At 43.0% G+C, this 16,266-nt stretch overlaps 1 protein-coding gene across 4 annotated transcripts in view; it reads left to right on the top strand.

The window, feature by feature from the left end:
* Positions 1 to 16,266, top strand: part of hspg2 (heparan sulfate proteoglycan 2) — a 189,327-nt gene that overhangs the window by 122,818 nt on the left and 50,243 nt on the right. For all 4 annotated transcript variants that reach the window (XM_072449265.1, XM_072449264.1, XM_072449263.1 and 1 more), the window contains 11 exons: positions 40 to 132; positions 2,368 to 2,598; positions 3,382 to 3,495; positions 4,129 to 4,256; positions 6,223 to 6,309; positions 6,423 to 6,481; positions 7,129 to 7,293; positions 8,688 to 8,798; positions 8,962 to 9,062; positions 10,337 to 10,517; positions 15,771 to 15,830. In XM_072449265.1, coding sequence (XP_072305366.1) covers positions 40 to 132; positions 2,368 to 2,598; positions 3,382 to 3,495; positions 4,129 to 4,256; positions 6,223 to 6,309; positions 6,423 to 6,481; positions 7,129 to 7,293; positions 8,688 to 8,798; positions 8,962 to 9,062; positions 10,337 to 10,517; positions 15,771 to 15,830 — 1,330 coding nt within the window. The remainder of the gene's footprint in view (positions 1 to 39; positions 133 to 2,367; positions 2,599 to 3,381; positions 3,496 to 4,128; positions 4,257 to 6,222; positions 6,310 to 6,422; positions 6,482 to 7,128; positions 7,294 to 8,687; positions 8,799 to 8,961; positions 9,063 to 10,336; positions 10,518 to 15,770; positions 15,831 to 16,266) is intronic.

The following is a 16,266-nucleotide window of genomic DNA, read 5'->3' as shown; positions in this document are numbered from 1 at the left end:
ATTTGCGACATATTGAAGCGGTCTTTGTTGTTCCCTCAGGGCAATGACATCACGCTGGTTGCCCGGCGACCCTGGAGCAGGAGGCAGCCCGGGAGCAGAGAGACTCAACAGTTCGAGATCGTCTTCAGGGAGGTGGGTAGACAACAAGAGCCGACACTGCAGCCGCTGCTCCGCTCACAGCACGGAACGTGTCCAAAGAGCAAGACACGCCCCTTTTTAAAGTGTTTGAACGGATCACACTTAGCCTTAAAGGACACATTTCTTTAGCTTTTTATTTATTTTATGACATTGTTCCCTCTTTTAAGACATATCTGGAGTTGTATTTTGCCTCATTCACATTTTTTTTGTATGAATCCTGTTTAGTAAGTCCTCTTCCTTTGAGCCTCAGAAAACACTCGGTTCCAAATGTCCCTGATTTGTGATGTCATAGGTCGAGCGTTGAGACCTTCTGTGCAGTTTTTAAGTCCGTAAATCATAGACAGACTCGCTCTCAGCATTTCTGACGCCAAAACTACATTACAACTGCGCGCTCGCATTAGCTTATCAGGGAGGCAAGCTAGGTTAGTTGCAATTCCCTTTGCAGCCAGTAGTTCTTTTACTCAATTCTGAACATGGGGAACTCTTGACTTACACATGAGATGCCAAAGCAGAAGTACTAAAGAGTTTAAAGAGTTTAAAGGCTAATAACAATACAAATAAAGTGTAATTGTGTTTTAAGTTTAGCACTATTGAAAATACAATGGCTACTCGAGTTTAGATGAGAAAACTAGAAAATAAAATAGAAAAATGCGTCAATATTGGAAAGAGTCATACTTATTTTGCATTGAAAGATTTGGTATGTGAACAGTTTTTGCCAGCGGAATTGACAGTGAACATACGCCTCTTAACCAGAAGGTCGCGGGATCAAATGGCCCTCTCCAGTCGCACCAATGGCCGGTGACAAAGAGCGCCCCGTCCCAGCACTGACACTGAGGATTAGTGCAGAGGAATAAAAAAGGGTGTATCTAATGCGGTGTTGTGGGTGGAGGCTGAGTTTGTTAAAAAATGGGGGTCGTGCACTTTTTAATGGGCAATACAAAGCACAATGATCTGTATCGCTGTAATTAAAACCCACAAGCCAGAGACAGTTATCCAACGTGCTCTTTTTACTAGAACTAAAAATGGCAGTTTTTAGACCTGCTGAGAGCATCAAATCTCACTGTCCTGGGATGTGACCTTGTAATTTGATTTATGTGCGCTGTATGTTCGGGTTTATATTATGTAGTGTTATAATAATGACTTTAATGAAGATCCGTTGTTCAGTGGCTCAGTGGGCGGATGCTGATGTTGCGTCTCTGGGCAACACACTTCACCACCTCGCTTACCGTATGTTCACATTTGTTAAGTGACTCTGAACATCTAGTATAGACAATACTGCACTATTATGAGGCCAAAATGAGAATCGTCGACGAAACAAGTCACGTAATGTGCCGGCAGTTTGCTGTATGTCCTTCCCACTCTCATCTGCCGTCCCTAACTGTGTCTGATGGATGTTTGTTGTGTCTTTTGTGACTTTCTACTTGAGTCGAGTCGGCGTTGCAAATAGAAAAAAATATGTCATTGCAGTTTTTCGACAAAACAGGTATCAGGACAAGTAAAAAATAAGACGATGGCCCCGCCCTAAACTCTAGACAAAAAGTCGGACATATTGGATGAAACCTGCGAATTACAAAAATAACACATGTATTTTCATCATAAATACTTGGTCCATCCATTTTCTACCGCTTGTTCCCTTTCGGGTTCGCGGGTGACTGGAGCCTATCCCAGTGACTTCGGGCCTTAGGCGGGGTACACCCTGGACAGTGGCCAACTTGTTGCAGACACAGAGAGATAGACAATACAGACAATCATTCACTCTCACATACCTTCACTAGGGCCAATTTAGAGTTACCAATTTTACCTAACACATGCATGTCTTTGGACGGTGGAAGGAGCCGGAGAACCCGGAGAGAACCCACGGTAACACGGGGAGAACATGCAGACTCCAACCAGAGAGATCATGTGATGATGGTCTAGTCCGGGAATCGAACCCATGATCTCCTTCTTGGGAGGCAAGAGCGCTTTGCCACCGTGCACAAATACTTGGTCCAAGGATCCTCAACCTATGAACAAGATATTTTTAAAATATTTTTGATTCATTAAAAGGGCCATTTTCAGAAAGAAAAAAAATACTCTATATACTTTTTCCACGAACATTGTCGGATTTGAATGGACCCCATACAAGCAGATTTATGAGCCGGATGCAGTAGTAGTAGTAGTTGTAGTAGTAGTCGTAGTAGTAGTTGCAGCAGTATTAGTAGTTTATTCATATATTTTTTTTAACTTCAGGAACATTGGAGTCGCCCTGACGGAATGCCTGCCACTCGAGCGCACTTGATGATGGTTCTGGCCGATCTGGACGACATCCTGATCCGCGCCTCGTACTCCACCGAGATGCGCTCCTCCAGCATCTCGGACGTCAGCATGGAGGTCGCCGTGCCCAACTACAGCGGACTGGCCCAGGCTCTGGAGGTGGAGCAGTGCCGCTGCCCGCCCGCCTACCAGGGACTCTCCTGCCAGGTGAGGAACTGGACTGGAAGCTGATGCTGTCGTGACCCGAAATAGTCCCTACATGAAGTGGTTTCACACAGAACAGTGGAAAGAACTAGGTCCCTATATCCCCAAAGTCCCTGATTAGTCACAGGAAAGTCCCCTTTGCCCAAGTTCACACTGCGAATGGGTGATTACGTGAGAGGGGGACAACAAAAAATATGCAGTTTTTTCTCCTTCATCCTGTTCCTTTTGAGCTCTGTAAACTGCACATAAAGCTGAGGCACAAAAACAAACAGGGATTTACAGTTATTCAGAATGTTGTTACTATCTATTCATTAAGATTGATATATTTGGAGCTACTGTGTCCAAGTTATTTCTCTTCTTTGTCTGAGTCTCAAAACTAAGCCAAACGTCCGTCGGATTAGAAAGTACCTGCCCCAAGGTAGAAGCTAAAATAGTCTCAAGAGTCTGGTCCAAATAACTAGTTCCTCTGTGTGATCACAAATCAAATGAGGAACTTTTAAAGACCCTGGAACAAAAACTAAAGGTTCCTACTGTGCAGAAACACACATACAGTCACAGTTTTGGGTAATTCAAGGACAAAAACGTATCAAATGCATTTTCTATGACGCAGGACAGTCCCATGTTTCGGATGCGTTTTCCTCTGAAGGGTCACGTGATGTCACAGTGTCATAAGTATGGGACAAAAGGAATTACAATCAAACCCAAACATTCAGAAACATCCCATAATACTCACGTTTTGAAGATTCCTCTGCAAATGTGCGTGTGACTGAGTGTTGGCTGCTGCAGGACTGCGCTCCTGGATACACGCGCACAGGAGGAGGGCTGTACCTGGGCCACTGTGAACTCTGCGAATGCAACGGACACTCGGACGCCTGCCACCCCGAGACCGGCATCTGCACCGTATGTACTCCAGCACACAGCACTGACTCGCTCCATTCCTGAAATATACTGTACTTACATTTTTATTGAGATGAAAGGTCACTTTTTTCATTTGTGTGTGACATTCATTTATTGTAGAGAAAATGAAGTACGTAAAACTGTCCTGTAGTGGTAAATAGTGGTAGTACCGTCATATTCATGTCCAATTACTGTCGTACTCTCAAGCAATTAAGGCCATATTCATGTGTTTACTTACCATTAGTATTAGTACTATTTAGTCTTATGCTAGCTATTTTTACTTTACTTTATTTTATTATTATTATTTTGTTATTTTATTTTTATCTTCATCTTTTTATTTTTATTTATTCATTCTTTTTCCTCCATTCACTATTAAGATATGAGAGAAGTTTTGTTAATAACAGTTTTTCTTTTGTTTATAAGAGTTATCTGTCCTTTCCCCCTGTATCTACTGCGTTGCAACACCAAAATTTCCCCATGTGTGGACAATAAAGGATTATCTTATCTTATAATCATGTTCAAACTCCTAATACATACTAATCACATACTTTAATTCCTCACTTTTCCTCCATTTATTGAAGTAACGTTACTTTTAGAGTGGAGTACTTTATCTCTGATCCTCTTTGTCCTTGTCAGAGCTGTCTGCACAACACTCAGGGCGAGCTTTGTGAGCAGTGCGCCCCCGGGTTCTTCGGGGACCCCACTGTTGGGACGCCTGAGGACTGCCAGCCCTGCGCCTGCCCCCACACGGACCCCGAGTATCAGTGAGTACAAAACACACCACACGGACCCCGAGTATCAGTGAGTACAAAACACACCACACGGACCCCGAGCATCAGTGAGTACAAAAACACACCACACGGACCCCGAGTATCAGTGAGTACAAAACACACCACACGGACCCGAGTATCAGTGAGTACAAAACACACCACACGGACCCCGAGTATCAGTGAGTACAAAACACACCACACGGACCCCGAGTATCAGTGAGTACAAAAACACACCACACGGACCCCGAGTATCAGTGAGTACAAAACACACCACACGGACCCCGAGCATCAGTGAGTACAAAACACACCACACGGACCCCGAGTATCAGTGAGTACAAAACACACCACACGGACCCCGAGCATCAGTGAGTACAAAACACACCACACGGACCCCGAGCATCAGTGAGTACAAAACACACCACACGGACCCCGAGTATCAGTGAGTACAAAAACACACCACACGGACCCCGAGTATCAGTGAGTACAAAACACACCACACGGACCCCGAGCATCAGTGAGTACAAAAACACACCACACGGACCCCGAGTATCAGTGAGTACAAAACACACCACACGGACCCCGAGTATCAGTGAGTACAAAACACACGGACCCCGAGTATCAGTGAGTACAAAACACACCACACGGACCCCGAGTATCAGTGAGTACAAAAACACACCACACGGACCCGAGTATCAGTGAGTACAAAACACACCACACGGACCCCGAGCATCAGTGAGTACAAAAACACACCACACGGACCCGAGTATCAGTGAGTACAAAACACACCACACGGACCCCGAGTATCAGTGAGTACAAAACACACCACACGGACCCCGAGCATCAGTGAGTACAAAACACACGGACCCCGAGTATCAGTGAGTACAAAACACACCACACGGACCCCGAGTATCAGTGAGTACAAAACACTGACTGGAGTTCAGACTGGAATTTCGAATTTTAGTTTTTTGTAGGTTTGTTTTTTACATTTTTACAATACCCACAAATAGAAAAAAAATGTGTAAAAGAGAAGAACGAAGATAGAAAAGTGCACATGTATTTTTACTCCCAAAGCAAGTGACAAATTGCACAAAAAGGTTGATAAATTCCGGTGAGAACCAGAGTTCTGAAGCTCATAACTGCAGCGCTGCAGGAGCTTCTGTTTACTCTAAATGTGACTTTAATAACACCGGCTTTAATCTTCCGTCTCTTCTTTTCATTTCGACCAGAGGACTTATAAACCAGAATAGTTGGTCGGGTTTGAGGACTTCTGTAATCACAGTACGAACATCTTATCTGAAAACATGTTCTGCCAAATGTCACTGAAATCATAAATACATGTACAGTTTATATTATTATGTATATTCATTGAATTCATGTATCGTTTAATGTGCAGTATTTGGACTGTTTCTAGTTTCCACCGATTGTTGTAAATACAGACGATTAGATCTGAGCTGTTAGATTATTTGTTTATTTGTTTATTTGGTGGGGACAGTGCGTCTCTGTCCAAGCATTTCATTAGTTGGATATAGTTTAGTCAGTTGTAAGTAGTAGTAGCTTTTTTTTTTTATTAAGATTTAGTTAATAATTTATCTGGTAAAACTTTACAAGGAAGTTACAGTTTAATAATCAGCTTATTTAATGCCCTATCAAACATTGTTCATGGTTTATTAACACACACACGTCTTGTTAACATTTTAAGACATAATAAGCCATCTTCAAATGCTAGTAATTGTTTCAGTGCTTAGAAACAAATAACTAGTGCTTATTAATGCCTTATTTTATTCATTTATCTTTGGTTAGTTGGTACGTAGTTGGTCCATTGGGCCAATAAACATCTTGTATTTCAGTCTGTATTTGAATGTTCTTTACCCAGCATTACCCCCCGGCCTGGTTTGAGTTGTTGTTATTCTCATCTTACAGACAGATCTGTATTAAACTGTTTTATATTCCTGTCTCTCAGATTCTCTCCGACCTGCGAGAGCCTTGGAAACGGAGGCTATCAGTGCACGGCGTGTCAGCCCGGATTCACCGGCCAGTACTGCGAGCGGTGAGCGGTCGTGTTGTTGACAAAAATAATGAATATGTCACAAGAACAGGAAACATCATAAGTCATGTCTCGGACTGAGCTAAAATCTTGTTTCCCAATGTTTCTTCTGTCAGCTGTGCTCCTGGATACACCGGAAACCCGCAGGCCAGAGAGAAGTGTCGGCCTTATGACGGTAAGATCGCATTTTTCATATCTTTACGCTCAGTGCAAAGGGATGATTGTCTGTGTGCGGTTTGAGAGCTGAATTTCAGAATTTAAATGTAATTTTTTTTCAACAAATTGTTATTTGTTACTCATTAAAATATGTTTTTATTTTTTATTTCGGGGAAAATTCCAAAAGGATTACAAATTGGGTTTTAAAATTTCAATTCAATGTAGAAAATAAATAGCATTCCAGGGATTATTTTGGTTCAAATAAAAATATTCAGAAACGTCAGTCAAAAACATATTTTATTTATTCTTAAAGGAAATACCATGTGTATTTGTTGTATTATGAATAAAGAAAATTACTGAAACCCACTAGAAATCTCACAAGTATCCTAGGTCCATGTTTCTCAAACTGTGGTATGTGTACCTCTGGTAGTACATGGACCCTGCAGTTCTAATATTTGTTTTATTATGAGAAAAATCTATGAATGACTTATAGAGTTGAATCATTATATATAACTACTTTAGTTATGGTTCAGTCCATATTTAGACTTTGTTTAGCTCCTGTTTTAGACCTGTCATTTAATATCCAGTAGTTCAGTCTTCTGTGACATTTTGTAGTGCCGTCTTGACCCGTTAGTACAAACTGAAGTTCTCTTCTTCCTCTTGCAGCCGCGGAGTCTCTGGTGGTGAGGGTGTTCCCCGAGCGTGTGCGGGCTTCTCCAGGGGGCGCTGTGACTCTCATGTGTCAGGTGTCCGGCCGGTCTCCCCACTACTTCTACTGGTCCAGAGAAGACGGACGACCGATCTCCTACACCGCCGAGAGACGCAGACAAGGTAGGCACAAAGGAGATTCAACTGTGGCACAAGGGGTAGAGGGGGACAACAGGGGGACAGGGGTAGTTGAGGGGGACAACAGGGGGGCAGGTTGTAGAGGGGGACAACAGGGGGACAGGGGGTAGAGGGGGACAACAGGGGGTAGAGGGGGACAACAGGGGGACAGGTGGTAGAGGGGGACAACAGGGGGACAGGGGGTAGAGGGGGACAACAGGGGGACAGGTGGTAGAGGGGGACAACATGGCACAGGTGGTAGAGGGGGACATCAGGGGGACAGGTGGTAGAGGGGGACATCAGGGGGACAGCTGTTGCACGGGTGGTAGAGGGGGACAACAGGGGGACAGGTGGTAGAGGGGGACAGCTGTGGCACAGGTGGTAGAGGGGGACAAAAGGGGGACAGGTGGTAGAGGAGGACATTAGGGGGACAGGTGGTAGAGGGGGACATCAAGGGGACAGCTGTTGCACAGGTGGTAGAGGGGGACAACAGGGGGACAGGTGGTAGAGGGGGACAGCTGTGGCACAGGTGGTAGAGGGGGACAACAGGGGGACAGGTGGTAGACGGGGACAACAGTGGCACAGGTGGAAAAGGGGGACAACAGGGGGACACCAGTGGTACTGGCGGTGATTGCACTTCATGAAATCTGCTGTAGTTGCACTTGAATTCCTACTTTGTATTTGTGATCTTGTACAAATGTGACCTTTGACCTGATCGTCCCTGAAAAAGAGATCTCGATCTCAATGGTTTATTTCCTGATTAAATAAAGGTTCAATTTTCATAAAGCAAAGAAAAACTGGAGGCAAAGGTTAAGTTGGATTAAGCACAGAATATCACAAAATTTGAACGTTTCAAGATGTTTTGGGAAATGAAAACTACTCTACTACACTACACTACTAAGTGTTATAGAGTTTATTTAATAAGACTCTAACAGACTCTAACTTTACCGTTTTACTGGGCCAATGCTTACATAAACGTGCACCCCACAATAGTTTTTCATTTTGCCAACAGATATATTACATACTCAAATACAATGTTATGGCTAGAAAATGGAATTATTCCATCTTTAATAATAATCTACAAACTACATACAATAAACTGATTCACATTTTTTCCCTGTGAATTCAATTGTTGCTTACTTTTTGTTGTAAAAACTTCAAATCATTCAGATCCAACGTTGCTTTATCTAAAATGTATCATGGTCTACTTCACTTTGAGAATTTCAAATGTTTTAATGACATTTCTAAGCGTCTCGATTGAGATTCATTATATTCAAGAATTCCCCCTTAAAGCATTTCATCTACATTTTTATTACCACTGCCTCTGAGCACATGAATAAATGTCATTGAAACAGATCCATGCACTGCTCATTCCTCCTTCTGTGTTGTGGTTTCCATAGGAGCGGAGCTGTACTTCCCCAGCGTCAGCCCGAGCGACGCCGGCGTTTACGTTTGCACCTGCCGAGACCAGAGCAGCAGCAACAGGAGCCACGCCGAGATCATCGTCACCAGTGAGACCCCCAACCCTTTTTAGATCCCTCCCCTTTTCTATAGCAGCGTTCCTCCTCGCTCAGGGCAGATCAGAGCCAAAGTTCATGGGTTTTCGTTTGCTTTGGCGTGGCGGTGCATTCTTCTGGTACGTCACATGGTAAAAGTCACGGTTCTGATCCGCAGGCGCTCCCTCCAAACCCATCGAAGTCACGGTGGAAGAGCCCAAGTCGCAGACGGTGAGAGTTGGAGCGACCATCAGCTTCATCTGCACCGCAAAGAGCAAGGTAATGTGGTCCGAGTGAGTCGTCCGGACCGGCAAAAACGTACAGTCACATTTCTGGCTCCACAGCTGTTTCTGTGTATTTCTCCTCTTTCTGTCAGTGTTGAAATTATGATTTTAAAGATTTCCAGACAAACCTTAAATGCAATCATCATGAATAAAAGTTTTATTTCCCCGAGGGGAGTTTGTCTGGCACACGAGACCAGATCAAATCATTACACAAGATAAAGATGTGGAGAGAAGAAGGCAGATTCAAACAGAGTCAGCGTGTCAGAGCAGAGTCCTCAGGTTACTCTTTAGTGAGCATCTGAACACCACATGGGACAATGATGTAGTGAAGGATGTGTAATAACTACGTGTGTCAGATTATTAAAGAACAAATCATGGAAGAACAAGTAAATAGTAGGACTGGAACAATAAACGGAATAATTGATTCTTAAAATAATCATATTTTTATAATTTTTTTGTTAAAGGCGGTGTGGACAATTTTTCGGCGATTTGAGAACGCAGGCGGAAGTGCGCATGCGCACTCCCCCGTGCGGACCGATACAACACACACGTGCGTTTGTTTATTAGCGCAACAGAGCGCATCGCATCGCTCGTCTCCCGTAGATTTCTGTCCACTTCTGCGTCAGCTCACACAGTCTTTCTCCGTCTTCATTTTGCCCCGTACACTGAGGGAACTATATTATGATAGATCCATGCTCTTAGGCACGCGGAAACGTGGGGACGAGCCTGACACGGCTGCAGGTGAGCGGTAGGTGCGTTTTATGATTGATACGTGGCAGGACTAATGATTTATCCACGCCACGAGGAAATATGATAAAAAATTTGCTGAAAAAAATCGTCCATACCACCTTTAAATCAAAATATTTTCAGCAATAATATGGTTAAATTAAGGGTAAATTTAGATAATAATAACAATAATAATTTGTAAATATTTTTCTAATCATATTTCAACGTTTATTTGGTCAAAAATGTCTAAAATCTCAATGTCGACTACGATAATTGAAAAAATAATTGCTGACTTATGGACTACTAAAAGAATCGTAAATCGGTAAATTATCATTTCTTCTTGTTGGCTGCCTTGTAATGAAGCAAAGGATCATGGTCTATGTAGTTCCTTTTGTTTATTATTGATTATTCCTGGAAATTCACGTACAGGAGCTTTACAATTGAATGATATAATAATATTGAGAGACACTTGAGAAGCGTCGTGTCATTCCCTGTTCTGTAATATATAAAGTGACTTCCTCTAACGTGCCCCTCCCCCTTCAGTCCCCCGCCTACACTCTGGTCTGGACTCGCCAAGGCAACGGCAAACTCCCGAACCGCGCCATGGACTTCAACGGCATCCTGACCATCCACAGCGTCCAGCCGGAGGACGCCGGCGTGTACGTGTGCACCGGCTCCAACATGTTTGCCATGGACGAGGGCAGCGCCATCCTCTACGTGCCAGGTTCGTGATCCCTGGCACCGCCTTCGCCCTCCGCCCCGCCCCCCTCCCGCCTCACACAGCTCCTCCCCCTTCACCAGCACTGTCAAAATCAGGTTCTACACCAGTTGAAATGACTTGAATTCAGAATGTACACTGCCGGGGGGGGCATAGTGTGCTTTGAGTGTGTTCAGAATGTCCAATACGACTGAGCGGGATGGGTTTTTATTGAACAAGTGACACATTTGGAGAGTCGTAAGCTAATTTCTGCTCCAAAAAAGAAAGAAAAGAAATCACCAATGCCGAACGTAATGAATCAGACAATGACATGGGCAATATTTTGCAATGTTATACTTATTTTGGTGTGATTTATTCATATTTTAGGTGTTTCGCAGAATATTTTCAACCAAAAAAGTGTGCTGTGAGTAAGTTGTAGTTTAGTTTATGTTTCAGAATCAGAAACGTTGCCATTTTGGCCATTGAGCGTGAACTAAATGTGCAACAAACATTTATTTTTTATTTCTTTAAATGCAAGAAAATGTAATGGTAAAAATAGGAATATGTTTTCTTATAAATCAAATGAAATACTGTATTATTATTAAGAATACGTCCATACGATACATTTAATTTAATTTAATTTATATTGTTGCAAAGAACATAAAAACAGTTTGATAAAGGAAGATTAAGCAAACAAATTATTTAAGAAAGTATAAGAAATAAAGAAGAAAAGTGTGAATCGCATAGAGAAAATTAATCTAAAGTTTAAAAGCATTTCTGAACAGGAAAGTCTTTCTTGAAGGATGTAGATCCAAAAATGATTTGAATATAAACTCATTTGTTGTTTGTCATTTTGTTTGGCATTTGTCATTAATGAACTTAGATAAACACTCTGAAGTCAAGTCCTTTGAGCTCATGTAGACATTTGTTTGCGGGACAGTCCCACAGACGCCCAGCTCAGCTCAGAGTTCCCCTCAGCTTGGTGCATGATCCTGTGCTCTTTGTGCAGTGCTAAAGCTAAAACCTGCTTAACAGCGTAATAAGCTTGCATTTTTCTAACTGCTAATGCTTGTGGCTGCTGCTTGCTACACTTGTTTTTGTCTTTTTATTTTATTTTTTTGCTGTCTGGCTTTGTATGTCTCTAATCAAACGAATACAGCTTGTGGGTTTTCTAAGGTTCGCTCACTGGTAACAAGTATTGGGCAAATGGATTAAAAGGTGTAATTATAGGTTGAGGAGCACTCTTCGTTCTAATTTGTTGGATAATTGTCTGCCGTTTGAATAATTTCTCTCTGGACTGATGCGGTGGTGGCGGTTTGGTGCTTCTTGGTCAATGTGGAGCAAAACGGTGCCTTTCAGTTTTGGAAGTACATTTGTCATTCATTTTACCCATTGAATAAAACATATAATCTGTACATAAGAAGGCACAACAGCTATGTCGTAACCAGAGATTATAATGCCATTTATGTCATTTCAGAATAATGTTTGAGCTTTGAAAACGTGACAAAAGGTTTTTTTATTAACGGCAATCAAAATATTGCTAAAATTAACATAAAATTACTGTCAAAAAAATAACTCAAATTCAAATTCACACACCAAAAACTCAAAAACTCAAACAAAATAATACAACATCGATAAATCAAAAGGAGAGAAAAAAAACACAGTATTTCAATGTTTTAAATTAGGCCATATATTTACTTTCCAATTTTTTTATTAATGTATTATTATTATTATTACTTATTGATTATTAAAATATGATGTGATTATTTGTATTTTATTTTGAATTTGCCCAAATTACTATAAGCAATTTTTACTGAAGTGTATTCATCCTATTCTCTCATAAACTAAATACACTTTTTGTGGTGAGACAGACTTCACAAACACGTTCTGAGATACAGATGTAGTGTAATGGTCACTATCCTACAGAATGCCATGCTGACCACCAGCCTATGGTCTTCTTTAGTATCCAACTGTACAACACCCTTCAAACTAGAAAATTAATCAAGGGCACGTATAATTTGGCTTCAGAGTCTTCAAAAATGGTATACATAAGTCCTAGATTAGCCTGGTAGCTTCAGTAATCAATACCAACGTTTGTATCAGAACTAGATACTTATTTAAACGTGTAATAGTACTGAAAAAACACGTCAATAAGACAGAATTGGACCTTTGCTGAATAGTTTTGGAATGTCTGGATCTAGAGTTTGACACTGCGTTGCTTCTAAGTCAGAGTGTCTTTTATCACGCTTCTGAAGTCAATGGGATCACGAATGACAAACGGACTCCCAAAGCCGAGTGCGAGTGGCAGGTGTTGCATTCTGGGTCTATCTTTCACTCCTCAATGCCCAAGCTGAAAGAAAAAATTAAATAAAACCAAAATAAAACATGCTTTGGAGAGACTGGACTTGAAATGGTGCTTTTAAAGACTCAAGAGGACACGCCCACCAGCCGCTCCCTTCAGTCAGACTTTGTACTCTTTATGGTGCTATTTGACACAGTCGGACAAATCGTATAGTTTTGTTTTTGTTTGTGTAACATTGCAGTACATTTTCCTGTTTATAGTATCAAATGTCGCTTATGTATTTGGATTTTTGACTTGAAATCCATTGTCGCTAAAGATGGATGTTCTGGTTCAATACAATCTCCTTTTGTCTATTTTAAGTCTTATGGAACAACCGGCAGTGTCTTTATTTTCTGTTTTTTGTATTTACTTGTAAGTCTTTGTATTTGTTGTGATACTAATGAATAGTCAAGTATTTTTTGAAAGTATATATTTTTATAGTACCCCAAATTTCACCTCAAATTTCAATTTTATACACACGTTTCTATGACTACTATGCATTTGTTCTATTGTACTGGACGGTGCCACTGAAAAACAAATAAAAAAAATATTCCTTGTAACAAAAAAGAACAATGAGTTGTACACATGTCACTGTATTGTATTTAACTGTGAACTATTTTGTGAAAACATATTGATTAAAAGTAATGACAGTGGTTTGGTTTGGTTTGGTTTGGTTTGATGTGATATTAAATATATTTGTACCACAAGCTGTATGTCAGCAGTTTAACCAACATAACCCAATGCAAACTGTGAAATGTGCTTTGTGCTACTAACCTGCATGTCCCATGTGCCCCCGCTTCATGTCCCATGTGCCCCCGCTTCATGTCCCATGTGCCTCCGCTTCATGTCCCATGTGCCCCCGCTTCATGTCCCATGTGCCCCCGCTTCATGTCCCATGTGCCCCCGCTTCATGTCCCATGTGCCTCCGCTTCATGTCCCATGTGCCCCCGCTTCATGTCCCATGTGCCCCCGCTTCATGTCCCATGTGCCTCCGCTTCATGTCCCATGTGCCCCCGCTTTATGTCCCGTGTGCCTCCGCTTCATGTCCCATGTGCCTCTGCTTCATGTCCCGTGTGCCTCCGCTTCATGTCCCATGTGCCTCTGCTTCATGTCCCGTGTGCCTCCGCTTCATGTCCCATGTGCCCCCGCTTTATGTCCCGTGTGCCTCCGCTTCATGTCCCATGTGCCTCTGCTTCATGTCCCGTGTGCCTCCGCTTCATGTCCCATGTGCCCCCGCTTCATGTCCCGTGTGCCTCCGCTTCATGTCCCATGTGCCCCCGCTTCATGTCCCGTGTGCCCCCGCTTCATGTCCCATGTGCCTCCGCTTCATGTCCCATGTGCCTCCGCTTCATGTCCCATGTGCCCCCGCTTCATGTCCCGTGTGCCTCCGCTTCATGTCCCGTGTGCCTCCGCTTCATGTCCCGTGTGCCTCCGCTTCATGTCCCGTGTGCCTCCGCTTCATGTCCCGTGTGCCTCCGCTTCATGTCCCGTGTGCCTCCGCTTCATGTCCCGTGTGCCTCCGCTTCATGTCCCATGTGCCTCCGCTTCATGTCCCATGTGCCTTCAAGTATTTTCCTACTTTTTTTTTAATGCCTTTTAGGACCTTTTTCAGTGCGTCCCGTCTTGAGTTGGGCCGAGTTCACACGTCCACATAAGTCCTGAAGTGAGACTGAACCTGAAACTAGAGCAGGACCTGGTCATGTCTATGTGTGGACAGACTTTACATTGTGGATTTGTGTTTTCCCCCAACGGAGTTCTGCCAGGACACGTCTCCCAAACCCTTCCAACCTTTCACCTTATATTCTGTTTGATGCAGAAGGATCTGGAATCAGGGCGTCAAAAACATGGAAGGGTCAAATGCCGGCCACTCATATGTCTCTCATATGTCTCTCATATGTCTCTCATATGTCTCTTATGCGTCTCTCATGTGTCTCTCCTGCGTCTCTCATGTGTCTCTGATGCGTCTCTTGAGTCTCTGATGCGTCTCTTGAGTCTCTCATGCGTCTCTCATTTGTTAATTTGTCTCTCATGCGTCTCAAGTGTCTCTCATGCGTCTCTTGTGTCTCTCACGCGTCTCTCTTGTGTCTCATGCGTCTCAAGCGTCTCTCATGCGTCTCTCGTGCGTCTCAAGTGTTTCTCATGCGTCTCTTGTATCTCTCATGCGTCTCTTGTGTCTCTCATGCGTCTCTTGTGTCTCTCATGCGTCTCTCATGCGTCTCAAGTGTCTCTCATGCTTCTCTTGTGTCTCTCATGCGTCTCTCATGCGTTTCAAGCGTCTCTCATACGCCTCATCTGTCTCTTATGCATCTCTCATGCGTCTCTCATGCGTCTCTCATGTGTCTCATGCGTCTCAAGCGTCTCTCATGCGTCTCTCGTGCGTCTCAAGTGTTTCTCATGCGTCTCTTGTATCTCTCATGCGTCTCTTGTGTCTCTCATGCGTCTCTTGTGTCTCTCATGCGTCTCTCATGCGTCTCAAGTGTCTCTCATGCTTCTCTTGTGTCTCTCATGCGTCTCTCATGCGTTTCAAGCGTCTCTCATACGCCTCATCTGTCTCTTATGCATCTCTCATGCGTCTCTCATGCGTCTCTCATGTGTCTCTCATGCGTCTCTCAAGTGTCTACTGTTGATAATTACAATTTGCGAGAATGGCAACCAAAGTGGCTGTTGTGTGGCAAAACTGCGTTGGGGGGAAATTGCACTTGATGGACCCAGACTAACCAGGTAAGCTAAAATATCAAAGTAATAGCATCTAAACGTTCTGAACAAACACATTTTAGATGTCATATTACATTAGCTGATGACATTTATGATCTGTAATACATTGGAGACTTATATCTGGTGTTATGCTCGGAGAATCCCACTGGTCCGGTCCAGTGGAGGGTAAACTGCTGTTATTGGGTAACTCACCTGTCAGTTTACCTGTGCTCCTCCCTCTCCAGAGGCCTCACAGACTCAGATGTTTTACACAGCCTATGAAATGTTTGAAGGACACAGAAAGCGTAAGTCCACGTGGGCACAGTTCTTTCACTCTTGGGTGCTCCCTGGAGGGCGCCGCCTCTTCCTTGCTCTATGACGTCATGCATGTGATCACTTTTCGGCCTGGATGAATGGAGCAACTGCCTATGTACAACCAAGCAAAAAGTACACGCCTAGGAATCTTTGTGCTGTAGTTCTGGAGGCTTTATAACCCCTGACTAACTTGTACACTTCTCTACCAGAGATTACATTAGATCTTCTGCTCACTTGAACCTCCTGATAGTGTTAAGACCCAAAACAGTTCTTTTGTTCTCTGAAACTGAGTCATGGTCAGTATTGTATCTTTTTCACATCAAGATACAACAAAAACAGACTGGAATTAGGGTGATCACCTGCTCCTCTTCTGGTTGTCCTGCACAGTGTCCCATTTATTTAGAGAATGTCCCACCTTTTCTGTAT

This window comes from Eucyclogobius newberryi, unplaced genomic scaffold, assembly GCF_026437365.1.
Source record: "Eucyclogobius newberryi isolate DKJ021-1_F unplaced genomic scaffold, fEucNew1.0.hap1 SCAF_17, whole genome shotgun sequence".
Taxonomy (NCBI): Eukaryota; Metazoa; Chordata; class Actinopteri; order Gobiiformes; family Gobiidae; genus Eucyclogobius; species Eucyclogobius newberryi.
Note: the sequence above shows the minus strand (reverse complement) of the source record. Positions and strands in the feature narration are given on the sequence as shown.